The following is a 26,815-nucleotide window of genomic DNA, read 5'->3' on the forward strand; positions in this document are numbered from 1 at the left end:
TTTTTAATGATAATTTGTTTGTGTGTTTGTACACATACAATGAGCTCATTGTTTACCTTGCTATGACCAGCATTTTAATATATTTTAATACAGAAGCAGCATTTACCTCATTTCTGAAAGTCAAATGCATATGATTTTTTTTTCTGCAAGGCAAAACATTTTAAATTGAAGACACCTATCATAGATTCAAAACAACATTTTTACTTGAATGGTCCATTCCATGTAGTGGTTCATGATGATACAAATCAAACATGGTTTTTAAAATCCTTTTCCAGAGTTTCAGAGAACAGTCTGGTCCGCTCTTCCTAGGTATGCGTTTCCTGATAGGCCCGAATAATGCTCTCATAAGCAGGAGGAGGGGTTTGTGTAGCCTGTAAACCCCTTATGCCATCCCCCCAAAATGAGTGGGGTCTGGCCAGGGTGCCGGCCGCGTGGGCTGATCCGGTGGAGGTGGTCAACACCGGCGTGCGGGGCAGCGACGCCTGGCTCCCTTCCTCCGCCTCTCTGGCTATCTGGCTGCAGTGGAGGAGAGGGTGGAAAGTGGACGCCCTAAAGCTTGACTTGTGCCCCAACGGGTCGAGGGGATCCAGGCTCGAATTCTGATGGTGGAAGGTGAAAGTGGCGCTCAGCAGGCTGTTGTTGCTCCGCCGGTCATGGTTCTTGTTGTTGCTGCTGCTGCTGCGGTTGAAACCGGGGTGGCTTCTAGGGGAGGTGCGAGATTGGCGTGGAGGGGGGCTCCTGGTGATACGCGCAGAGCCTGCTCTGTGCCGTGACAACCAAGTCAGGAACACGTAGACCAGGGCCCCCAAAACCAGTCCTACTGCCACGGAAACGCTGAAAGCTATGATCAGGGGGACTGGAAAAAACAGATCATGGAAGTCAGCGGTTCTCGACTTTTTTCACACCACGTCAACAACACTTCCTTCCTTAGATGGCTGACTTTGGTGAGGTCAAAGCCCATCTTTGTTTGGCATTGACATTTTCTCTCATCTTTTCATTCACATTGGTTTCATTGCATTGGACGGAGAGTATCAGTTATGGCGGATTTGCACCATTCAGATGGTTTTCAAAGCCATCAGTTTGAAAGAAAGAAGTTTCTGGAACGCGTCAGTGGTTTCAACCGTTTGACAGAGAACGAACACTATCGATTTTGACCTACTGCCTGGCAAAATTCCCCAAAAAATGTGAGGAATTATTGCTCATGTGCAACGCAGTGTCGAAGTAGGTTATAAATAATATGCCTTGCTCTGTGGACGAAACCTTTGCAAGTGCTCACGGTGGAGACGGGAGAAAGAACGCGGCGGTTAAATCCTTGCTGGATGTCTGCCATGAACAACACATCAGTTTCCTCTCCATGCACTCTACCGCCTACCTTAAGAATCATCTGAAAGCTACATGATGTATGTTAAGGAAAAAAAAACAAAGATATGTTTAGTGAACGTATGATGAAATTCCAGAGAGAAACGGAGAAAATTAGCACATGATAAGAGACACCAAGTTAGTCGAAAACTCACCAGCATCAAAAGACTGAACAATTTCCATGAAGAGATTCGTAGTGTTTACAGCCATGACTTGGCCTACAGTGTCATCAGAGGACCAAAAAAATAAATAAAATAAAAAGATCAGGACCACTCTTCCCCGCCTGCCCCCACCCCACTTTGCTTGTCTCTTTTTACACACACTAATGGATTTTCCTGTCTTTCTGCAGACCTTCTTTCCTGTTCTTCTCTCCTCCCCTCTCCGCGCGTGTCTCAGCCTCCCTCGGCCCAAAGGCGCTCGAGGACTGACGGCTAAACTTTGCCGTTTCTCTTGTTTATGGGAGTGTTGGGGTGGGGGGGGAGACGATGCTGTCACATTTCCTGCCCCCCCCCCCCCCCGCCCCCTTAAATCCAGCTCCAGGAGCCGCTTATCTTTGCTGGACAGAGATCCTGGCGTTCGAGAGAGGGAGTGTTGCGTTTCCTCACTTCCTCTACCATCACTTCCGAGCTTGATAAGTGTCACCACGCACGAACGAGTTAGCCAGCCAACAATCCCGACTATTCTGTAATGAGTTTTAAAAGCGTCTTTTTACATTCTGTCTCATACTTTCCAAACTGCGTGCCAGATCAGTGGTCGTCTGGCCATTTCTGGGGGCAATGGCGCCAGGAAAAACATTTCTTTTGATAACCCTGACAAAGAACTCTGCAAACATAAGTGGACTTGAAATCAACGGGGTGATGAGTCAGTCTTGATAACGGCCTAGTCAGCACTGTCTCTCATCCCGTCCATCTGAAATTCATCACAGCAGACTTGGGGAAACATTCTTGTAATCGTGTTGGTATGAAGCTCGTGTTGCAAAGGCCGCACTACTTACGTCCAACACTCCAGACCAGTTTCATTAACAAAAACCAAAAAATAGTCTGAAACATATATGGTTACTGACATCATGGTAGTGGAATGGCCAGAAAAAAATACTTCTATTCGTGTTAAAAAAAAAATAATGCATGCAAATAGTCACTTAAACCAATGCATTGTTCATAGTCTGCAGAGGGGCTAATTTTTCATCAGCGTCGCATTAATTTACTTTGCAATTTAGTGCTCAGTTGTTCTTTATAAAATACCTTCTCAAATGGATGCTTAAACAGAAACGTGAAGCGGGAGTTTGCAACCATGATGATCTGACACTTGTTTTGTTTGGTTGGTTGGTTTTCCTCAAGCATTGCGGTTTCATGCAAATCAAATTAGAGACACAAGGTGGAGCCAAAGAGGGCTGATTTATTTGTTCATTTATTTATTTTACTTTTCACTCGTGTACTCTGTTTTGGGCACGCTGACAATTTTGTCAACTGCACCAGCCCCCCCCCCCCCTTTTTTTTAAGAAGAATAGTCGTTTCTGTTTCCATCCAGTAGGTGCAGTAATAGTCCATGATAAACAGCTTTAGGGCTTCAATTTAAGTGGGAAAAGAAGCAGAGCGTTCACTTCTGACATGCCAGAGACTGCAGATAGAAAGTAGCCTTTGGTTAATTCTGGCATGTGTTTTTCAAACGTTATCTTGGATGTTCAGAAATCTTAACTTGTTTTTATTCCACATGGACGTAGGCCTTCAGCGAGACGCATGCATACCTCTTTTTATGTATTTGTAACCTTTAAATATTTAAAATGTGAGTGAAACTAGACAATTTATAAAATAAACAAAATCCACAACATTGTTTTACCTCTAGAATTTATTGTGTAATTAACAAACGAACGTTTCCGCTATCTGTAGTACCAAGAGTGACATGTGAGGGGCAGCAAAGTGCCACAGGAAAATCAGAATTCCACAAAAAGATAGTAGTAGTCAAAATTCTCAGCAATCATCCAACCATGTTAAAAATATACTCACGTACCACAAAATTAGGTACGCCAAATGCAGTCCATTAGTATTTAGTTCTGATACGGTCTGAGGGCAGCATCTGTCTCTTTGGCATCAAGTCAATTTCATCACACAACTTTCTAATGAGCTTCGGCAAATTGCTGAGCACACAGGAGTGGGGATTAACACTGCGGCCGTTTCGCTTTTAGCCCTGCATAAGCATTTATTCGATAAGCAAACATAAGCTTGGTTGATAGGGGTGCCCTCAGAAGGAAAACTCCTTGCGTTGACTCCTTGTTTGATTTGACCTCTGCTGCAGTGGCAACTCCTTTCTGCTCGGCTGCATCTGCTCGCTCCTGAGGGGCTCGCAACCGCTCGAGGTCACCCTGAGCCGGTCTGCATAGGAATGAACGACTCCAAGACCCGACTGCGGAGGTACGCACCCTCGAGCCAAATACATCAAGAATGACAACCAAACAATAGAATGTCATTTGTCATCATTTGATTCACGAATACACTCGGACATGCAGTTTTACTTATTACAAGGAAAATCTATTTTCTAGTACTTTTTAACTCATTCAGTACCAGCCAATTCTAGACCAAGTCTGAAAGGACGTTTAAAAAGGTCTTTGGGAGTGAATGTTAATAGTCAAATATTATACGTTTTGATTCCATTTTAAAGAGTGCCCCCGTTATACACTCATAAAGAAAATTTAATAAATTTCTTACAGTGGAAAGTGGGAACCAACAGTAGCCGATGTTACCTGGCCTCCGATTGGTCCTCAAGTAACGCCCTCTTCGGTTGGACAGCAGATGGCAGCTCATGCCAACCAGGAAGCATTCCTGCCTGCACACACAAGTGCTGTGCTTACATCATCAGCAGCAGCATCAGCAGCAGCAGGAGGAGGAGGAGGAGGAGGTACCTCCGAGCCTGACTTTCTGCAACAGGGATGAACTGAGGAGAAACAACAACCTCACACGAAACTCAAAAACATTTCTGCATGTGGGTTAGGGCGCCGATGTCGAGTTGAGAGACGACGCCGGGTACCTGCAGGACGAGCGGCATGGCTGCGCCGCACCACTCCAGAGACTCTCCTCGTGACATTGCCAATGTGATGCAGAGACTGCAAGGTAGGTATTAATTGCTTACTCACAGCGCACCGTCTCTCCACTCGCGGCACGTTTGGAGGTGACCTGCTCCATTGGCGTGACACAGCAAAAAGGCAAAAATGCTGACTGGAAATTCACCTTGTTTTGCAACAGTATGCTGCTTTTGCTCATGACAAATCCGAGTGTTATTTTCGGCGCAAAGTAGGATTTAAGGAAAGAGTATTTTGAGGTCTCCAGGTACGCAATGGAGTTGCTATCTTTACTTTTGCATCGGCTACAGCGAAAGGTCAACTTTCATTGACTCTGCAACACTGATTAAAAAGAAAAGGAGGCTGCTGGGGAATTAGAAATGGAGTGTGATCCTGCAGGTTCATTTGAGTTTGACCAATCGGATGCAACCTTAATTGCACATCGCCATCCAATAGGAGAACAACAACAAGGGGCATTACTCAGATGAAATAATTTAATTATATCGGAATGCATTGGGACTGCTTATTTTTCCGTGTTTTAAAAAAATATCATTAGATAATAGAAATGTCATTTCTATTGGTCGGTGCTACTCAATTTTATTTATTTAAATTTTTTTATTTATTTGTCTGCAGCAGGTAAAATTTAAAGTGGAGCAATTTGCCTAAAATAATGATAAGACCACCATTGCCAGTTACTGTCCTGTGCACACTTTGCACCTTGTGAATTGATTTCCTCAAATTTCAGAGGCTTTCCGCTTCCCGTGTTGTTCAAAGACAAGTGAGATACTTTGATTAAGACGCTAAGTGCAAATGAAAGGGGCTCACGCGCAGCCCCGGCACAGCGGTGGTGCGAAACTGTTGCATAATTGATGTGGACATGTGTAACGGTACCTCCTCCCTTCGCCAAAAATGCGCCCTAATTTGTCAACCGTTCCCAGCCTGTTTTACAGTACAGTCTTCATCGACCCGGGAGCCTCGTTTCGAGTCTTCAAGGGCACTAAATAATATGCATTGTCAATAATTCAGCAGCGTGAGTGTAGCTTGTTCACAAAAAATGTCTGACATAATTACTCTATTTGCACGGGCGCACATGAGAAGCCTTATGGCTTTTTAATTACAGTCTTGTCATTTTTCCCGTGATGCGATGACTGCCATTTCTTTTGTGTTACGATTTTCACGAGGGCACAAGTACGAGTATTCGGAATTTGATGGAAATAAAATATTGGAATCGGAAGAAAAGAAATTGAAAGAAATTCACGTCAATCGAGCCCTAATGTTCATGGTTAAAAAAAGATCCATTTTTTTTCCATTTCCTGAGAAGTGATGATTTTGGAGATGTAAGCTTTCTGCCTGATACCAACCATATGTAATACCAAAAAAAAAAATTTTTTTTGATGTGCCGCGCAGCAGATCTGAAACCTGCGATGACTCGGTCATCAATCGAGATGTGTCATCAAAAATGAAAGATGCAGGCATGTAACAGTTCCTAGCAGGTGTGTGGGACGATAACATCATTCGCGTCACTATTTGGCGTCTGCATGCTCGTTCCACTCCGTTAAGTAGAGTCGGCGTCGCCTTTGTTCGGGGTTTCTTCATTTTTGAATGAGGTCACGTTTTATTTACGTCTTCCTTTCGCGTCAAACGCCCTCTCACCTGAGAGTTCCTCCATGTCATCCAACACACTTTTAACACTGCGCAAACTTTCGGAGGAGTTGTTCTATCATGCCAGTGTTCCAGATATCAGGAGCAGATAGCATGAAATAAGCCATATACTCCCCTCGGGGGGGTCCATTTTGGAAGCGTTCAACAGTCATGCTATGCGACATGAAAACAATCCCAACTTGTGTCCCATTTTTGGGAGAGACCAACACACACACACACACACACACACACATGGAGCTTTCTTTATCTCTTTTGCTGTACCTCTCTGCACTGAAACACAGCAATTAGTGACACCATATGGCAGAGAACGGCAAGGCCACTTTGAACACCTCCCAGCCTGAACTCCTCCATATGCTGAGGAATGTGCATGGTTTTGTGTCTTTTGTTCAGGGGAGGAAAAAAAAAACTGTCTATCCTCTTTTCAATTTCTCCTCGGTTTTCTGTCCCCAGTGGGTGGCGGAGGCGTTCAATTTCCGCCGCTAGCTCTAAGCGACGTCTGCCTGCCTGCCCGTCAGGCTGATAAAGTTTACCGCAGTCCAATTTAGTCGTTCGTAAAGGACGTCTCGTCGTCTATTCAGGCTGTGGCGGCTTGTTGCGCAAAGCAGATTGACTGCGTTTGAGTCAATTCTGCAGTGGTGAGAGATGCTTGCTGTGCTGGCAGAAAGGCCGACGAGGAGGGGGAGGAGGGACGGGCGAGGGTATGAGTACATCTGCAAGATATTTCAAGAAAATTGATAGCATAGTAGCTCTGCAAGGTTCTGGGGAGAACGCCGCCAAGGCCAAATTATGCTAATTTTGAAATGCTACCAAAAAAAAAAAGAGGTTAACCCTTTGTAAAGCACTCATTCAAATACATACTCTGTTACCTCTTCTCTTAAGGGGCAAAAGAGTCGAAGAAGAAACTTGCAATTTAGCTCGATTGATAAAAATTCAACCTGCAGTTGGCTGGCAACCGGTTCAGGGTGTCCCCCGCCGTTAATTGGCCGCTAGCATGTCAATGGGATTCTCCATTATTAATTTGTTCTTTGATGAGTGGTTGATAGAATTCATCAGCAGTGTTTCAAGTGGCTCACGCAGAAGCATGCATGACCCATTTTAGAACCCGTAATTAATTTTCTTTCTCTTTACAAAAGAAATAATTCACCCGGATGCACAGCTACACGTTTGTCTTTGTTGCCCACCCTCCGTAAGGTTTTATGAAGTCGTACTTTTTGCATAATCCTGCTAACAAACACAACAATGAAAACCTTTTCCGGGCAGAGTTACAATATAACAGCAAGACGAAAATGAAGCCGAGAAGGAAAGCCTCCTCGGCCAAATTCTTAAGCCTCTGATTGCTGATGGAACCGACACAGCCCGCCCGCCCTATTGGCACGCGGCCATCGTGCCATGCGGTTGCCAAGGGCGACGTGACGCTTCGGCCGCGGCCATCGAAGGCCCGAGCAGACGGTCACCTTGAGCCGTGCCAGCCCGGCTCGGTTGTTTTCGGGACATTGCCTATTTATCGCCACGCGGCTTCACACGCAGGCGGCAACACAAACAACCGAAATGGCTCTGATGTATCTTTTAGGCCTTGATTGTTCCGCTGTGCGCGAGGCGTTTTAGCCGAGGCCGTTCGGCACATGGCGAGGCTTGAAGGTCACCAGCCCGTTCAAAATGAAGCCACGTCGCCTTGGACCCGTAGTGCTGTGATATGCCCCATGTTGCCGATTGTGAGTTTTTGCTGCCTTCTATTCTTTTTTCATTTATTTTCAACTCCAAGGGTACTGGTTGACTTCCAAGTTGTACTCTTTCCAAAACTAGTTTTCTCCTAGGAAATAGTGTCGTGTCAATTAATTTGTTCAAGGGGTCGAGTTATACCCTGCAAGCTGCAGCATGTTTTTATTCTAGGCTCGGTACTGTTTTTTATTCAGTTCTTGTGAAAAGGTCACATTTGTACTTATTAGACTCTCTTTACCACAAAAATGATGAGTTCAAAGATCACCGTCACTCTTGACTAGTATGTAGGGGCCTTGCGAGTAAAATGTTCTCCCGCTACAGTCGGAAACTGGTGTTCCGCAAGACACTATACTAGGTCCATTTTACATACATGTAAATGTTACTTGGCATTCCAGTAAGAAATATACGACTGATTCTGATTTTATACATATATATATATATTTTTTACAATTTATTGCTTAGAAGTGTCCAAGCCCCCTCCCCCCTAAATAAAAGGTGCAGGCACAAGGGTTTAATTTCACAAATTTTCACAGTTGCAATAGTTCTGGGACCAAATATTGCAGTAACTTAACATACAGACTATGCTGCCACCATAGCTCTATTTATGCAGTCGCATGATATCAATATGGACCCTTCTCCCCTCCCCTTAAAGGGTCATCGGGCTTGTCGGATTCACATTCTCCTTTGGCATGCGCGTTCGCATTGTGTGGAATCCAATGGGAGTGTCTCACTGACATTTCATGCTTCTTATCAGATTCTAATCTCTTTGAGCTCGACGGCCATTCAAGGCCGGAGACACAAGAACGCGTCACTTGGGACACATACACACACACACACACACACACACACACACACACACAAACACACTGAGGGAGTCAGGGAATAGACTGTGTTCGACCTTTGACATTCCAATGTACAATATGTGGGAATTGCAATAATAGGTTGTCGTGTATTAACGAACACTAATATTCACTTCTTTCATCTGTGTGATGGGGTGAACGACATCAGATTTATGTTTTCTACTTTTTGGGACATTTTGCTTTCAAAGCCTCACACATAGTTTGATTGCGGAAGACAATGTGGTACAAGTTGCCATTGATCCGACCCACGTGAGGTAAAATGACATCTCCAGGCCACACTGATGCAGTGATACAGTCCCCCCAGAATTTCTTTTTATCTACAATGTTTTGTGTCAGATGGGGGCACCAGATCGTTTTGATGAACGTTACAGCACAATGTGCTCGCCAGATAGCATCCGGACACCCCGTCGCGTTCCACTCTCTCTCTAATACTTTGACTCACACGTTCACTCTTATCTTCCCCGCCCAGGCACCTCCTTCCCCCTTTTTATTTTTTGACTGTCAGCGTATGATTGGATGGTTACAAATTTGGCCACTGGCGCTCTATTGAACAAGTTTTCTTTAAATGGAGGTGGCGCCCTGACCTCTGAGCTGACCAGATAACGTCTCGGTTCCAGCATATGTGACTTTGTGGCACAGAAAGTCATTCTTGGTCTTTTTTAAAAATCCTTCATTGTACTCTGCAAAGGTCCTAGGCCATTATTTGTTCTTTGGACGACCTTTTTTCACGGATGTTATTTTGACAGAGTAAAACAAGAAATAGAAAATAGAGTTGGAAGGATAAAGAAAAAAATGTAGTAGGTTGATGCATCGACTTCAAAGAATATTTTCTTCCATCCATTTTCAAATCCGCTTATCCTCACAAGGGTCACGGGCGTGCTGGCTGTCTTAGTAGGCGGGGTACACCCTGAACGGGTTGCCAGCCAATCGCAGGGCATACATCGACGAACAACCATTCGCGCTGACAATTACACCTCAAGACAATCTACAATGTTCCATTAACCTGCCATGCATGTTTTTCTAATGTGGGAGAACATTTTGTAAGACAAAGGCTGGCTCATGGTAGCGTCAGATTTTTAAAATATATATATAAATCTCTCACGGTAACTGAATTTACCACAGCGGCCGCAGTGATTCGGTTAGCGCTGCTGATGCCTGCGCTTTCGCTTACTTAGTGGCCCCTGTAATATGTGCTGTGCTGCTTGCTGAACCTGGATAAAGAGCTTAGACTGTCTGACCCAGTCAAACACACACACACACACACACACACACACACACGCATGCACAGATAAACACACACTCCATTACATTCATCGAGAGAGCAACTGAATAAATATGAATATACATATATATGTATATTGCATCTCTAATGCTCTCAGTGCTGAATCTTCATGCTTAGTTTCAGCTACAAAGCTCTTTACGGATGGAAATGAGGAGTTTTCACAGCTGTATACTGATAGATGATTCTCTTGAATTCGGTGTTATGTGTTGCGTGTGTGTCTGTGTGTGTGCGTTTGCTGCAGGTGTGGGGAAATTTGTCTAAATGACCCTATTGTTAGCCAACATTTGGGCATAATTTTTCAGCGACTCCTCAGCACATCTGCTGGAGAGAAGGGAATGGCAGTGCTTGTTTTGGTAATCACGTTGACTTGTGTGTCGCCACCACCTCTTCTCACCCTCTTTAATGTGTGTGTGATGATTTCTGAAATGTAATTAGGCATGCTAATGGGTGCCGTTTGGATATCCGCCTCTTGCACTTCCGCGTTGGGGGGCACAAATGAAGTGGGATGGCGAGTGTCGAGGCTGAATGAGTTGAGTGGAGGTGGCGAGGTTTTATTTTTTATTTTTTAAATGACATTTTGTGCTGTAAGAGCTCCGGCAGGAACTGTAGCAAAGAGCCTTTTTTTTAAATGAGGCATTGTGAGGTTGAAAGAGAAGAGCCGGAATGTGGAGGCGAGCATAAAGACGTCAAGAGGAGAGCGAAAAAAGGCCCCCCAATCTGTGTAATCACTTTGTAGAGTGGATAACAAACATGTGCGTGGCCACCCTTTTAGCATCAGATAGCTTGAACGGGCTTGATCCATTAATGTCCCACTGGAGAGGAAGATGCATTAGCACCTCGGAGGCATTTGTGTGGCTTTGTTTTTGTTCTAGTGACACTCTGCCACTGCGATTGTGACCACCGGCATTCACACCCGCATCATCTGTGAATTACTTTACAAAAAGTCCGCTAGCTTAATACGAACAGAACAGCATTGTAGGTGGGCTGACCAATGGCAGTATAAACCTTTAAATAACTTTTTGAGCACAAAGGACACAGGAACATATCATCTCTGCTGGGTGAAATCGGCTTAGTGGCGAAGTTGCATTGGCATCAACTCAAACAAGGCATATATACTGTATATCTTAAAAAAACAAAAATGTCGCTGTTCCGATGTCAAGTGCTGTACTGTATGTAACAAATATAAAAGTAAAAAAATACCTGCATGACTGACACCTGTGTTTAATGAAATAAAATCTGTGAATTCCATTTATACCAGTGGGTATTTTATGATATATTCTTTTTTGTTTAATCCACATGCTTCCAAACTGAATATTTATATGACCTCAAGGAGGCGCTGTGCCTCTCACGAGCTTGAAAAAGAGGCTTTTGCTGCTAAGAATTCCAATCCAAACAACCCCTGGGTAGAATGATTACAATGCGAGCAGAAGCTACAGTATACCCCCCCCCCTCTCCCCCTGATCCCCCTTCCCCTTTCAGAAACCCTTTTGTACTTTTCTTTAATAGTCGAAAAGAGGCTGCTTCTCTCGTCCTCACGAAGCCTCGCTTGCCCTGCAGACGTTAACTGTACCGACCCGCGTTGAACTCTCACTACCTCGGGGAAAGGCTCTACTATCTGCCGGGCTGTCCATTAGGGATCCCGAACCAGCAACCAGCTGCGCTTCTAGCTTGGTTTGTTTTGAACCCCCCTCGCCTTTACTGCCCCATTAGAACAACGTCAGAACACTCCAGAGGGCTGCAGCCCGAAGGTCTCCGTTGGTTGATTCCAATGTCGAGCGCCAGAAAGGGAAAGTGATTGAATTCCTGCGTGCGTACGTGCAGTGTGTGTGTGTGTGTGTGTGTGTGTGTGTGTGTACAGGCCTATTCACTTTTCTCTCTCTGCTCCCACGGCGGCGGCCTACATGTCTCACCTTCTTGTTGGGATTTTATCCCGAGGTTGTTTTTTTCTTATCAGTTCAACTCTTTGGGAATTGCTCGATTCCTGTGAACTGGAGCCGTTCTCTGTCAAGATATGTAACGTTTGAAGAGACTTCCCTGAATTTGATTCTTTTTCTTGTTGTCTTTGTGAATCAATTAGAAGAGCAATTGCTGCTGCGAATGGTTTCAGCACTTCGGACAGCTCAGGTTGCATCTTGCTGGAGTGGTTGAAGCAGAAGCGACGTTTGAAGGTTGGGGGTTCAAATCCAGGCTCGGGTCTCCATGTGTGGAGTTTTTGTTCACGATTTTAGTGCTGTTGTGTCGTTACATTAATTACACAATTAGGACGGATCTTGCTTTTATATTGAGCTCAGTAGAGTGCAGGTGTACCTAATGAAGCGTCTGGGAGTTGGATGCTAAACTAGGTAAAAATGTCTTTTTCCTCTACACTTAAATATAATACCTGGACATATGGTGTAAAAAAAAGTCAGATAGAGGGCAAGGTAAAAAAAACGACAGGAGCTGTGCGAACCGGCTAGAGTGCGATAATCAGCAGGCAGATAGCAGATGACAGCCGCTACGGGTTATTGATGACTTTTCATAATTAAAATGACTTGCGTGTGAGGGCGGGTGAGCAAAGGGGTGGGGTGGAGCGGGGGTGCGGTGGGGGGGGGGGGGTCACCCAAAAGAACAAAAGGAGGAGAAAAAAAATCGCACAAGTGATAAATGGTCTTTCATCTTTAAAGCTGATAGAAGGCCCGCTGCGATCTGCGTGAATATTGCTTTTCCTGCCTCTTGAATGGGAGGATTCAAAGAGGAGCTTTTGTGCTTTGATATTGCATCACACTGATTGGGCACGCATGCTTTAGTGTGAGCGTGGCTCCCAAAAACAAAACAAAAAAAAAGACAGTGACTTTCCCTGACAGGTCACATACTGGATACACTGAAGAGATCTTTGAAAGGGATGGTTGGTATTCGAGTCTTCTGCTGGTGTTACTCATGAGAATAATTCAAGATAGAGTAGTTACTTGATTTAATTTTTTATTTTTTTTTTGTGCAGTGGAACCTCTTAAGATCTCACTATGTACCCTCTGACTGATTGGTGACCAGTGCCGGGTGCATCCCACCTTTCGCCTGCTGGGGTAGACTACAGTTGACTTTGTAGTGGCTAAATGGCTTTTATTACCCCCATATCTTGAAGTCTTAAAGGGTTCCACTGTACATTATAGACAATATATTTTGTTTTGGAAGTGACTCTTTTGTTTATGCTAAGCCTGGTCTCCCCAGGAAAAAAAACAACACTGCATGTGAGGAGCGGATGAAAGACGATGGTCTCTGAACAGACTTGAAGTGGAAGAAGATCAGACAGCAGAAGCGCCCTGGTGCTCGCGCGCTCCCCCGCAGGCTGTGTGCACAAGAAAGCCGGCAGCCTGGGAGCGCCGCTTGCCCGTCCGTCCGCGTGGATAAGAGCGCCAAAGACGGCGGCGTGTTGCGAGGGAATTCCTGCACTTTGCTGCCATTGTGAGCGTCGCGCCTGCGTGTGGGCTTGTGTGTGCGCGCGTCCCAACCGGCTCAGCGGTGCCCTTCAAGGCTGCCGTGACATCACGCCTTCCCGTGCCTTGTGATTGGCCGTGCGGCGGAGGGAAGGTCGCGCTTGGTACCAACAGTGGGAAACGAGGAGGGGAGGGGCTGAAGTGTGAAGAGAGTGAGAGAAAGATTGATGCTGAGGCAAGTCGGCACTGCACTCACTTACACGCGCGCACTTTTTTTTTGGACACTGTTGTGCTGCTGAGCAGGAAGGAAAATTACTCGTACTGTACGACTGCAGAGCGACAGTTTCATAGGAGCTTTTGGCTCCCGGAAGAGTTGGCAGCAAGGGCAGGAGCAAGGGCAAAGTGTAGCCCTGCTTCATTTTTGGGGGAGGATGTCCTCCCGACCAGCCTATGAGAGGCGCAGACCGGGGTACGAAGTGGCGAGACGAGCGGAGGGCAACACATCCCCGAAAAAGAACATATCGTTCAACCTTGTGACTGGCTTCTACCTCTACCTCCGTGGTGAGTGTGTAATCCACTCTTGAGTGTGTGTGTGTGTGTGTAGCGGAGGTACTGCAGTGTACAATGAAGTCCAGAAGTATTTGGACAGTTAGTTGCACAAATGGCTGCCATTCCTCACTGGCAAGTGCTGCACTTTTTGTGGGGATGCGATTCGCCATCTTAATGTCTTTATTCATTCAAATCCATTGCGGTGGCAAAAATCCCAAAAAAAAAAAACACAGATCACCGCTGTCCAAATACTTCTGGAACTGTCTTGAGTGAGTGCCTGTGGTTTTTAAGTCTTCCCCGTGGGGAAGATATTTGTTCAGCTGCAGGGTGGGTTCAGATATATTTAAAGGAGGGGTGGGGGTGGGGGGGTGCAACGGGAGCCCCATCTGTAAGGACTTAAGAGATGGCAGGGTGGCAGGTTTGAGACCAACTGTGGGCTATGCTGATGTTAATTAGAAGGGGACACTGGAGCGATGCCAGTCTGCAGCATAGACATTGTTGGAGGCGCCCTTCAGCAAGGCACTGAAGCTCAAAAACTGCACAATTCGTAAGCCGTGTTACTCAGTTGTGTCACGCAGTGGTCTGCTTGCGCATGACCAAATTGATTTAAGACCAAAAAAAAAAACGGTGATGTTTTTTTTGTTGTTTTTTTTACATGACCACGTTCATATCACAAACCATCTTTCTCCATTGAAATGAATGGAAATGCAATTAATGTGTTCCAAATGTATGAATTAATTACTTTCTTAGGCTTCTTCTGGGAGCTCTATTGGCAGTTGGCAAACCATTTTAATGGTGCTTTATCGCCACGCTCTGGTATTGGCATTCCGCTGCAAGGAAGTCAATGTGAATTGATGGTTGAGTGAAATTTTGAGTGGCTTAAAACGACATAACAAAAAAAAAAAGAGTTTGTCTGCAGACCTCTGGATTGAATTCTGCCAGGATTTTTCAACTCATTTAAAGACAATGTTCTATTGATCAAGATGTTTGCCCATGAGGTAAACCGGTTTGTACCTCCACTTCCTCCAATTTGCGGCTACGCTTTGTTACCGCAGCAACCGCAGCCGCCAGGACAACCAAGCAGACCTTAATGATATTTCATTTAGATAAGAGGGCCGGCCGCCGTTGATGAGACTAATGATACAGACCGATGCCGCCTGAGAAGCTAATCAAGTGTGTTGAAATGCCGCTCGCGGGCTGGCTTGCTGAGCTTTGCCTTTTTTTTTTCCCCCCCTTTGTACATATTGAATGGATGCCAGTGGGATCTCAAAGTCACCTCGTCCCACGAGCTGACAGCACCGCACACACAGGCGCCGATGTTCCCCTCCGTCATGCATGCTCTTTCTTTTAAAGTGGCCGAAATCATTCTCATTTCCCCTTCCGATATTACCACATATCAATATTTGATCAGATCAAGAGAGAAAATTCATCCAGGAGGGACCTGCTCAGTGGCTCGTTGAAATGTGCCCATCTGCATTATGAATGACAAATTATCCACACGCAGACACACACCTGAGTGCCCATTGTACTCGGTGACCCACTAACCAACTTGTCTTTTAATCAAATCCTCCCGACTATTCATTAAAGTGGAGGAACTCCCTGTCTGCTTTCGGCTTTCACTGATGGTATCTCAAGGATATTGCAGTGGTGGCGCACGGACGAAACGGTGTCAAACTTCATTCGACTCGCGTTAGTCTACAACTCTGTCTCTGGGTGCGTGTGCAGTGTATTTGTTTAGCCATATACTGTGCACTGATGTATTTGAATTTGCAGTGGAGATGTCCGATTAGCCATCCGCACGCAACGAACATCGGGCCTACTATGCTAGGATATTTTGTCGTAATGTCCAGCTGAGTCATTTTGAGGTAGTACACAGAAGAGTATTTTTTTTTTGGTGGGGTCAAGAAGTGTTTTCGAACCATCCTTTGAATGTCTATTTTGGTCTCGCTTTAATGTGAAAGCTCTCCAGCCAACAATCGTATTCCCATCTCCTGTTTTGTCGATGACCGACGGTGACATTGAGTCTTGTGATTTACAGACGAGCAGGAGTCTGTGCAGAAGAGGACGTTCACCAAATGGATCAATTCTCACTTGGCCAAGGTAAGATGGCGTTCGATTCCCTCTGCCAGCAGCAGCGCCTGCATCGCCGCTCCCGCCGTCCCAATCCAACTTGCCCATTCTTCTCAGCGCTTTGTGCGCTGCTCGGGACATTTGCTCCATTTTCAAAACGCATTGCTGAGCCGGTCATGGGGCCTGCATGCCAGGCAGTTAAGACCACCCGCACAAACACACGCCTCTTATTGTTTTCTCTCTCTCACTCTCGTTTCGCTGCGAGGAAAAGCTTTTACACTCACTCTAATTACCGCTTTCACATGAGAGCAATTAACCGAGTAGACTTCTTTGTTCCTGGAAGCTAACATTTGTCATTTAAGTGTCGATAACCCGCCAGGTCCTCCTTACCCATTTAGATGGAATCTGGATAAGCGTTTCGAACGTAATAAGCTCAGACAAACTGTAACTCTCACTCAGCATCTGCCCCTGATCCGGCTACATACTAAGGAGGCTTTATTATGGGGGGTGTCATTGTTTTATTGTACGTTTAACCGCATGGGACTTGAGTAGCAGCTCCAAAATGTGGAGACAAGGTAAGTCCGTCACGCTGCGACACAAAGTATTCTTTCCGATTGGATTCAGGCAGCTGAGGAGACCTTGAGCCCTGGTGACGCGGTGCAGAAAATTCATTTGAAAAGCGCCCCCCCCCCCCCCCCCCCCCCTGGGGAATAAACCTTGACGTAATATGAAATCTCACGGTTTGGGATCACGCCGGCGGGAAATTATCCACAGCCAAATATATAGAAACTGCTTGAATTTTTAATGACACCAAACATAAACGCATGGTTTATTTATGTACCGTTTTGGGGTAAATGGAAATGCGCTTTTAAATTATTTTTTTTACGCAGCGCACAAAAGTGCCTGTCTAGAAAATAGGGTCCTAAATGTTCACGGTTTGAAGTTTTATTTGGCGCCAGGTCGTGGTGACAACACGTAATGAATGCCTTCTGTCTCTGGTTGTTTTGCCTCCGGCGTGGTGATGATGTTCTGCATATCAAATTAGAGGCACAAAATGGAGCCAGAGAGGGCCGATTTTGATAATTTTTTTTATTTTAGACATTTGATATTTATCGCGCACGACTGTCAAATCATAATGACCATTTTAACCAACGCGTCATACTCGCCATTGCACTTCTGTCACCGTTTGTTCCATAAAAGTATCTGCCAAACCATCTACTGTACTGTACCTAATGTTGTGGCTGATATCCATCATAGTTCCAACCAAAAGCGCACGTCTCCCTCTCTAGTTGATTGCCCTGGTTGCTTCCTCCCGGTGTTGCCATGGATATGCTGAGTGGTCATGTGAAATATCATTTCCAAAAAAAAAAAAACCCCTGATGGACAGCAAGATAAGGTGAATGGAGTTCTTCTAAATTAGGAGATGCGCTCACCCTCCCGAGCGCCCCCCCGCCCCCTGAAGAAAGTTCCTGGAAACGGCATTTAGTTGTAAGAGGCTTTTGGAGGAGAAGAAAAGTGTGCGCAATGAAAGAGACAGAGGAGCTTTAACAGTTGGTTGAACTCGGCTCTCCGAGGGATAGATGGTGCCCTCGGCTATGGAGATGATTAGGCCACAACCAGTTATCACAGGTCTTTAATTCAGCGCCTAAAGCTATGTGATTAATCGTTAGGTGAGTTGAGACATGGCTTTGAGGGGCGGGGGTGGGGGGGGGGTGTTCCCTTTTACCCACCCGCTCCCCAAACTCTACAGGTATAACAAAAGACATTTCAGCATGTGAGAACCGCCAATTTACTAAGACGACGGATGAATCTTATTACACTTTGTGGTTCACCAGATTAAGTTAAGACACTCACGGGTCACATTATTGAGTCTACGCGCACTCTCTCACGAAAGTACAAAATGTGGAGATTTATTATTTTTTAATACTATGAATAATTTAGTAATAAATTAGATGTGTTTTTGCGTCGAGTTTACATACTGCACTTGTATCTTAATTGCGTTTACCCATAGAATTTTTTTTTTTCGCTCTTCAGATTAATTTAGTATCAGGCAGCCCCACCCTGCATGGCACTGGTGTGACATTTGGGTCGACTGTGGGGGTGGGGGGAGTAGGAGGAGGAGGATGGAAGCCAACGAGTGAGCTCCCAACTTTGCGTTCCGGCAAATCCCCTCTGAGACGGTTAAAGCTTAATTACCGAATGGCCGGCGTGAGCGGCAGAGGTCTCGTCGTCGCTCAGGCGTCTCTTCAGTAAACAAGCTTCAGTACACTTAAGTGTTTTCGCTCAGATTACACTGCCAAGTGAAGCTCCCTATCTGGAAAGTGTCTGTGGGGGGGTTACGGCGTCTAATTAGCCTCCCCAAAAATATGTTGCGTAAGCAAACACTCGCTCGATTAACTCATTCACTCCCAAAGACGTTTTTAAACGTCTTTTCAGACTTGGTCCAGAATTGGCTGGTACTGAATGAGTTAAGTACAGTTGGAGTCAAAATCTTTCAAGGTAAAACCTACACTCATAAAACTGACAGGACTAATGACGGGAATTTGTCTGCTTGTGTCCAGCAGAAAAAATGGGTTTGATTTCAAGTTGTCAAAATAAAGTCTCACGGTCGTTCATGCAGTATATCGGAGTGGGTACAGCGCAAAGCTACAATTATGCACTCTCTGTTTTTTGTGCTGCCGGAGGTTCCCTTGTGCACAGGTCCCCATTGTGTAAAGCAAGATTATGCAAAAACAACTACCTGGTCCAAGAACCCATTAAAATTGGCTTTGGCAGAGGTGTGCATCCCCACAGGGTGCCCCTCAGATTCAGGCCCAAATAGTCGTAATAATGCATACATTCAGCCAACTCTTTGTTTGGACCTGCACTCATCTCATCTCAGTGGAGAAAAATTATACTTCTGTGCTGGAATTAGTCGAGAAATATTACCACTTTGAAATGTTGCCAAAATATGATATGAATGAATAATGGGGGGGAAAAGGTAGGATGAATAGAAATAAAATGTAATTAATCAAAATACAGTAAAACCACGTTTTTCGAACGTCTCTGTTATTGACCAATTCGGTTTTCGACCAAAAAATTCGAGTTTTTTTTAATGGCTTGGATTACGCCCGTTACTCGACCAAACTGAGCGCACCTGAATGCGCCACTTGACTCCTCTCGCCTTCCTTACGCGAGGAACTGACGCTTCCTCGGGTGAACGAGGAAGTGACGCTTCCTCGTGTAGTGTTCCATTGTGAGCAGACGTGTTCAATAAAGATTTTTTTTTTAAGCACGCGGTGTCGGTTTCCATAAAAATCGGTTTTCAAACAGCCTTCTGGAACTGATCATGGTTGAAAACCAAGGTATGACTGTATTACACTAGTCCACAGCAAATTTTAACCCGAGGTGGCATTATGTCTACCTACCGATAAGTATAGACAGTATAAAAGCAACATAATAATATTGGTTTTTACCCTTCGTTGTAAAACAAAATGAGGTCTGTGGCCTACATTCGGACCGCTTTTGAAGTGACCAAAAATAGTTCCTTGGGCCTCTAAAGTAAAAGCTGTACATTCGATTACTTTCGAAAATCTTTTTATCGTTTTCTCCCCGCATCTCCACACTATTGGACCTTGAGGACTTAAAGAAGACGACACACGCGCATCCCCCCGAGCACCTCCGCACACAATCAATTATGACACCAGACACTCATGTGTAATTAGCTCATTAAGACGCTTGATTTATGATTATTATTTTTTTCTTTTTCGTCTTAGCTCGTGTGGCTCAGCGGAGGAAACGAATATCACTTTCTTATTTTTGTAATTATCCCCAAATACCCTCATTAGCCTGGGGATCATCAAGCACCAAAAGCTAAATTTAACTTCAATTACCCCACGAGGGGAGGGGGCTGTGGGGGGGGGCGATTTAACCCTCTGTACTTGTGTGGTGTCTTTTGGAAGGAGTCACACGTGCTTTTCTGTGTGTTTTAATAACCAAAGCCGCGAAATGACATTAGAAAAAAAAGCCTTAACTGCGTTGAACTAATTAATTTTGTAGAATGTGAGGCTTGGGGGGCTTTAGCTTTTCTTTTTTTTTCACTCTGTCCTCTCTCATCTGTCTCGCTGCCACTCTTTTTCTGCTCGATTATGCCCCCTCTTGCACATACACTTGATGGGTACACGCACGCGCGCACACACGCAATCCTTTTCCTCCGCTAATCTTCCTGTGAATGGCTGGCGAGTTTGAACACCCCTTCCGTCTTGAAAGCGCACCCCCCCCCCCCACCCCGCCAGCATGTGACTCTTGAGAGAAATCCTTGATGTGGCGTTTGCGAAAAACAGAGATATGTGGATTTTTTTCCCGCCCCCCCTTCCACAGTCTGCGAGGTTAGCGCGGGAGTCAATGAGAACGGGATCCGGTTTGACATCATCAGCATATTTTAGGATTTGAAGAGCCCACTTAGAGCCCGTTGAGCCCCTTGCTGACTCCACTTATCGCACACAAAACGCCACATGGGGAAGACAAAAAATGCTTTTGGGGGCTCCGGGTCCATCCATAGGAGGATTTCCTGTTTAAATGAATGTCTTCTAATGTCGCACTTGGACTTTTTATCACTAAGCCAGGATATTTTGCCGGAAAAAAAACAGCTTTTATACATACTTTCTCAAAGCGAATGGAAGTCTAGCTTTCATAATGTCTCAGTCAGAGTTTTAGAGTTCAAAAGTTTGATCTGCACAACCTTCTTTGGTCATGTATTAAAAGGCCGACACAGTAAAGACTCTTTGCTATGTTCTTTTGTCTCGACAGCGTGTTCCACCTCTCGTCGTGACCGACCTGTTTGAGGATATCAAGGATGGGGTGAAGCTGCTCGCCCTGCTGGAGGTCCTCTCCGGCCAAAAATTGGTGAGGCTCAAGTCCCTTCGCTGAGATGTGAGAGCGCGCGCATGAAACGTGATTGCCTATCGGCTAATCTTTAAGGAGCTAGCGAAGCGCATGTGAACGTGGAGCATCGTCCGCTTCCACGTGGAAATGGGCGCATTGATCGCTGCTTCTTCGGATGTTTAAATGAATAGAAAAAAAGGCAGATTCACAAGGACGGATGAGTTTGGCAACACACACACACACGTAAACGTACACAAATAGCTTTTGGTACGTGTGTCAATACAGTATTGCCTCAGGTCCAAGTGATCTGTGGTCTATTGATCAGGGTGCAGTTTGGATTGGGCGGCAACTGAATGGATCTCTTCTCACTGGTGTATTTTATGTTTCTCATTCGGATATTTTACTGCAACGTCTAAAAAAAACAAAAAACCACTCACTTCAATTTCACAGTTTTGTCCATTCTGTTCTCGCATCCCCCTCCACCCTGTTGCGCCTTGTAACCCCATTGTTGTCTTGCTCTTCCCTGTAGCCATGTGAGCAGAGCAGGAAGCTAAAGAGGATCCACTGGGTAGCAAACATCGGCACCGCTCTCAACTTCCTCCAGGGCAGGAAGGTAGCAGAGATGCTCTCTTTCTTTTATCTTCGTTGCTCCTCCTCGTGGCAATTTTTTGCGTTTGCCCCATGGGTGCCAAACGTGGAAAATAAGCTTGACCTTTCACTTCTTTCCTCCCCGCCTTCCTTTATCTCCACCTGCTGAAATCATCAGTCGATACAGTCAGACTTTGGGTTCGCGCTGACTCCGCCTCTCACATCGGGACCCACCCGCTATACAGGAAAAAAAAAAAATTCTGCTTTTTAGTCCTCGGCAGTCCTCTTCTTCTCCCTTGCCAGCGTGATGTGCACAATTACATAAACTAATTACAAACCGCTTCAGTAAATGGTGCCTTCAGTGAGATTAGTCAGACATATTCAAGGAATCCTCCCTCCCGCACTCCCGCGCGCACCCATGCCCGTCTCGTCCTCGGATATCCAAATAAAGCCATGAGCAGGCGTCTGCGAGGACATTGATTTCCCCTCTTCCTCAAGTGTGACAGGGTTAAACCATAAATCCTACACCAGTAATCTGCAAGCGGGAGATGAGACGTCAGCAGGCTCCTTGTGTGTGTGTGTGTGTGTGTGTGTGTGTGTGTGTGTGTGTGTGTGTGTGTGTGTGTGTGTTTGTGTGTGAAATCCAAAATTTCAAATTAAATGTAAACACACACACTGGGTGCGAAATGCTTCAAACGTCTTTGTGCATGCATGCGTTTGTCGAATTATATTTAATTTTTATTTCCAAATGAAAGTTATGAAAATCTTTTTAGGTCTAATAGGGCTTCCCTTTCTTTCTTTTTTTTTTTTTTTTGTGATCATCTTCTTGAAAATTCTTAGCCTCGAGGTGTGTCCTTATCCCAATGCTGCCCAAACAACCTGCTGTGTTTTCCATTATGAACTCATGCATTTCTTATCAGGATCCCCACACTGACCCCCTCCTGCCCCCCCGAGATTGCCCTCGCACGACCCCGGCTTTACACCTTCCATGTTCACCCACTCGAAGTGTTGCTTATTACCAAACGATCACCTGTTGTGCTACGGCGCCTCCGTAATAAGCTCTGTGATAGGATATTGAAAATGGATCGCGACAGATCTCGACATACAGCCCATTGCCGGGGGGGGGGGGGTCTCCAATGCCTCATAGCCTGGGGTCTGTCATCACATGCTCAACAAGGCGTCCATCTTTCATCAAACACATCTAGAGTGCCTCTCATGACGTTTTTTTTTTCTTTTTCTATTCTCTAGTCTGCCTACAGGGGATCACCGGTTAGTACTGCCTCTGTTTGTTTGTAATGCATTGCAATGTTGTGTATTATTATTATTTTTAATACAATACAATCTTTATTTGAACACAGATCAAGCTGGTGAACATCAACTCAACAGATATCGTTGACGGTCGACCGTCAATTGTGTTGGGTTTGGTGTGGACTATTATCCTCTATTTCCAGGTAAAATTAGTCGACGTGCTCAATTCATGGGGCAAATTAGCATCGGCGATGTCTTGGAGACCAGAATTTAAGGCTTTTTTTAAAAAATGGAGATATAATCACCATCCATATTTTTCAAGGGCAGTAAAAAATAAAGGCTAATCGAGCGGAACAGAAAAGAGAGAAAATCTGCCAAAATCAATTTTTGCAATTCGTCCACGCTGGATGAGAGCAGCCGCCACCTCGGGCGTTTTTCACATATGCTTAATAAAAGTGACTGAACTCTCTACGGAGCGCAAACACAACATGTAGCCACGAGGTTGTTGAAAAATACAGATAAAGGAAGTACGTTCACATACTGATAGCATATCGATGCACTTAACGGACTGTTTGATTTTTATGTTCTATTCTCTCGTTTCCCCCTTCAGATCGAGGAGCTGACTTGCGGTCTCCCAGAAATCCAGGCCCCGTCGGCCAGCTCTTCCTCACTGAACGGCTCCGCCAGCAGCGCCGACAACGCCAGCCCACCCGTTAAGAAGAAGCCCCTGCCCCCCGTACAGGGCAGCGCTAGGAAGGCTCTCCTCAGATGGGTCCAACAGACAGCTACCAAGTGTGTAGTCTGCCGATTAAACCACACCGAGTACAGTCGCTCCCCCAATTCGGCGTCATGTTTGTTTGTTTTGTCATGGTTGCCGTGATAAAATTCAACGGTAACGCTCAGTTGCGTCCCCTCTTTGCTAGGCGTCTGGGAATCGAGGTGAAAGACTTTGGTCCCAGTTGGCGAACGGGTTTAGCCTTCCTTGCCATCATCCATGCCCTTCAGCCCAATCTAGTGGACATGGAGCGTTCAAGAAAGAACCGCAACCGAGAAAATCTGCAGGAAGCTTTTCTGTTAGCTGAAACACAATTGGGCATCGCACAACTCCTCGACCCTGAGGGTATGTCACATTTCCTTGATCCCTAAAATCTTGTAACTTCTTTTTTTAATCACTGTTTTTAATTCCACAAACATTTGTCTGACTTCAAATTAGTCGAACCAACTGGCCCAAATTAAAACTCATTCAGTCCCAGCCAATTCTAGACCAAGTCTGAAAAGACGTTTAAAAACGTCTTTGGGAGTGAATGGTTGAAAAAGTCACATTTTTCCTGTGTCCATCAAAAAAAAAAAAAAAATCAATTGTTGAATAAACACAAGAGGAAAAATGATGGGCGTCAGCTTGAACATCACATTAGCAGTCATGCTGCCCAACCATCTGTGCCCGCTCATGCCAGCTCCCCCAGAATAAACGCTGACAAATCAAGCCTGACATCAGAGTAATTGAGGTTCATTAGGCCATGACATTCGCAGACTGTGGAAAATAGTCCAAAGACGATTTGGCTCCCAAGCGCGGAAGGGTTGATTTCATATCTGCTTGATGTCCGCCACCCCCCCGGGTGTCATTTGTCAGACGTGGACGTGGACAAGCCGGACGAGAAATCCATCATGACATACGTGGCCCAGTTCCTGAGGCATCATCCTGACGTAGAGCGTGGCGCCTCAGAGGGACGAGCGGCAGAAGTAGAAGAAGAGGAGGAGGTAAACGCTGTCACGGTGATCTCATTTTCTCTTCGCGGCCCTTGTCTTTCCCACCAAACGTGAACCGTGGCGTTCTTCATTTGAAGCCCAAATGCATATTTGTCGTGCAACACCCGTTGTTGATGTCCCGGCTTTGCACGTATGTCTCTGCTTCTGCCTCACATCGTGTCTCGCTCGTGTGCTGACCGCCGTCCTTGTCTCGCCGCTTGTCGTGCAGGCGCCTGTCCCGCGGCGTGAGCTCCTCGCTCCTCGTGATATCGAGGAAATGCTGGAGGTAGGGGAGGCGGTTTGACGTCATCCTTCCATCTCTCCCGCGACCAAACGCCGCTCTCGGATGCGATGCTACCTGATGTCATATCACATGAAGCTTGCGGGTGTTCTGAGCTATGATTGCAATATGACAAGAAGTCATATTTGGTCGAAATGTTACCGCTTGGTTACATTAACATAACAATGAAAGCCTCCGGCATTGGCACTTGCTGCATCTGATAGTGAGCTCATTTTTTGAGCATTGTTTTGATATGAGTAATCGCAAAGTAAAAGTGCCGCACAAAATAAAGATGTTCAGTCTAGAGTTAGTTTGAAGATTAAGCTGTCATTAAGTATCAAGCGTGGGAGCGGGTTTTCCACGGGAAGAAGTGATAAGGCTGAATAGACAGAGTATTATCGTCATGGCGACTTGAAATGCTGCTCGGGGATCTGAGACCAACTAGTCTGTTTAAGCAGAGTGTTTCTGCCAGCTGTGACTGTTTTGACATTTTGTCCAACAGAGAACCAACACAGGATTAGCCATGCATTTTTTTAACGGGACCACTCGTCACCCTCTTCATCCTTTCCCGCCTCCATCATCTCATCAATCCTTCAACTTTGCCCCCCCCATCCCTCTTCGCTTGTCTTTGTCTGCTTTTCATTTCTCCACTTGTCCCCATTTTCCATATCCATATTCCCCCTCATCTCTTTCCACCCCCCACCCCTCGCCACCCACTGCGTCAACCTCCTGTAGAGAGAGCAGCGAAAGAGCCTGAGGGAGTTTAAAATGTGGCTGGACCAGCTGGAGAGAGACACGCAACAAGCCCAGGAGACTGAGGGTGATCTCGCTCTGCAGTACCAGGTTAGTGTGGACACTTTGTGCGCGCGTGTGAGGTTTGGAATGGGCGCACTGGCGACAGGCACCGCCATTATTAGCTTAATCTGCAGCGGCATTACATTGAGGGGATCAGATGACAGCCCCGTCATTTTTTTTTCCAGTCTGGCTTATTGCGCCAAGCCAGCGGACAAGTGGTGTTTTCATCGCGGTGTGGGCTATCCCCATTCCGTGCGCATTGGAGCCTTTTACTCGGCGGGGCGTTCACAGCCAATTAGCCACAGGTTTGGATCAAAACTTGATAAGCACGATCCACGGAAAAAACACTTGGGATGTTTTCAGAGTGGCATAGATGGAGAGTTATTTTTGTCAAAAAAGAGTATTAGAGCCACTGAAAAGAAAATCGTTTAAAGAAGTACAGTTCCATAAAAAGGTGTTATCATATAAAATTATAATATGGCAGGGGCTTTGAGCAAATGTTGGAATCTTACAGTGATGACCATAAACTGCGATGGAGCGTGTCAAGGACAATTATGCACGAGCGAAGAACATAAAAGGGTACAATAGGATGAGAATTTTTGTGTTGGGAGAATAAAGTTATTGCGTCACGAGAAAATGAATGTTTTTTTTTTTCTAAACAGTTGTTGTAGAGACAAAAACGATCACAATGTTGTAATGGTACAACTTATTTCTCATGACATTGCGACTGAAGTTGCATAAAGTGACAATACTTTTTCAAATAATACCTTGATTTTTAACAAAATGTATTATTATTATTTTAAACAGTACAACATGGCACACGGTATGTATTTTGTGCAGTTATTCAAGAGTCTGCGTGTGCAGCTGGAAATGCGGAGGAAGCACGTGGAGGATTGCTTAAAGTCCACCCAGAAGGACGGAATGCTGACAGTAGATCAGGCTCTGGTCAAACAAGTTTGGGAAAGGGTCTCCAACAGGGTGAGGAAACACGCATGACCAATTCCCATCAGTCAAGACTTGTCATGTAGACGGCCTTCATATTTGATATTATGTAAACCCGCACTATCAGTCAGTCACGTGCTATTTATCTTGTTGTATTTGAAGCTCCTGGACTGGCATCTGCTGCTGGACACATCGCTTCCCGCTCCTTTGGATGTACTCGGGGCTTGGCTGCACCACACCGAAGGCGCCCTGCGCCAAGATGGCGGCGCTCCACAAGCCGACCAAACCGTCAGCAAAGCCTTGCAACGACACAAGGTTGACCAACAATGCCAAACGCTGCAGCGAAACCACACACAGACGTGTAGTTAGTTTTGAATGTGGATTTTTCGC

General features: G+C 45.5%; 2 protein-coding genes across 7 annotated transcripts in view; one reads left to right on the top strand and one right to left on the bottom strand.

Moving 5' to 3' along the window:
• Nucleotides 1–30: 30 nt before the first annotated feature.
• LOC147187726 (myc target protein 1 homolog) lies at nt 31–1,776 on the bottom strand. The gene is made up of 2 exons (XM_086099636.1): nt 1,515–1,776; nt 31–856 (listed from the first exon to the last, which is right to left on the bottom strand). The coding sequence occupies exons 1-2, from the start codon at nt 1,567–1,569 to the stop codon at nt 306–308; spliced, it is 606 nt and encodes a 201-aa protein (XP_085955762.1). The 5' UTR covers nt 1,570–1,776; the 3' UTR covers nt 31–305.
• Nucleotides 1,777–4,209: 2,433 nt separating this feature from the next.
• LOC147187727 (nesprin-1-like) overlaps nt 4,210–26,815 on the top strand; it is a 95,189-nt gene continuing 72,583 nt past the window's right edge. For 5 of the 6 annotated variants that reach the window (XM_086099617.1, XM_086099620.1, XM_086099618.1 and 2 more), the window contains exons 1-13: nt 13,602–13,905; nt 15,932–15,993; nt 20,752–20,847; nt 21,356–21,439; nt 22,663–22,683; nt 22,773–22,865; nt 23,273–23,454; nt 23,586–23,782; nt 24,293–24,420; nt 24,638–24,694; nt 25,424–25,531; nt 26,324–26,461; nt 26,588–26,740. In XM_086099617.1, coding sequence (XP_085955743.1) covers nt 13,776–13,905; nt 15,932–15,993; nt 20,752–20,847; nt 21,356–21,439; nt 22,663–22,683; nt 22,773–22,865; nt 23,273–23,454; nt 23,586–23,782; nt 24,293–24,420; nt 24,638–24,694; nt 25,424–25,531; nt 26,324–26,461; nt 26,588–26,740 — 1,449 coding nt within the window. In that variant the 5' untranslated portion in view covers nt 13,602–13,775. Of the gene's footprint in view, nt 4,464–13,601; nt 13,906–15,931; nt 15,994–20,751; nt 20,848–21,355; nt 21,440–22,662; nt 22,684–22,772; nt 22,866–23,272; nt 23,455–23,585; nt 23,783–24,292; nt 24,421–24,637; nt 24,695–25,423; nt 25,532–26,323; nt 26,462–26,587; nt 26,741–26,815 lie in introns of those variants that run through there. The other variant, XM_086099619.1, reaches the window with a different exon arrangement.

The sequence above is a fragment of the Hippocampus guttulatus genome, chromosome 20, assembly GCF_054856545.1.
Source record: "Hippocampus guttulatus isolate MCC_2025c chromosome 20, RoL_Hgut_1.0, whole genome shotgun sequence".
NCBI classification, from domain to species: Eukaryota; Metazoa; Chordata; class Actinopteri; order Syngnathiformes; family Syngnathidae; genus Hippocampus; species Hippocampus guttulatus.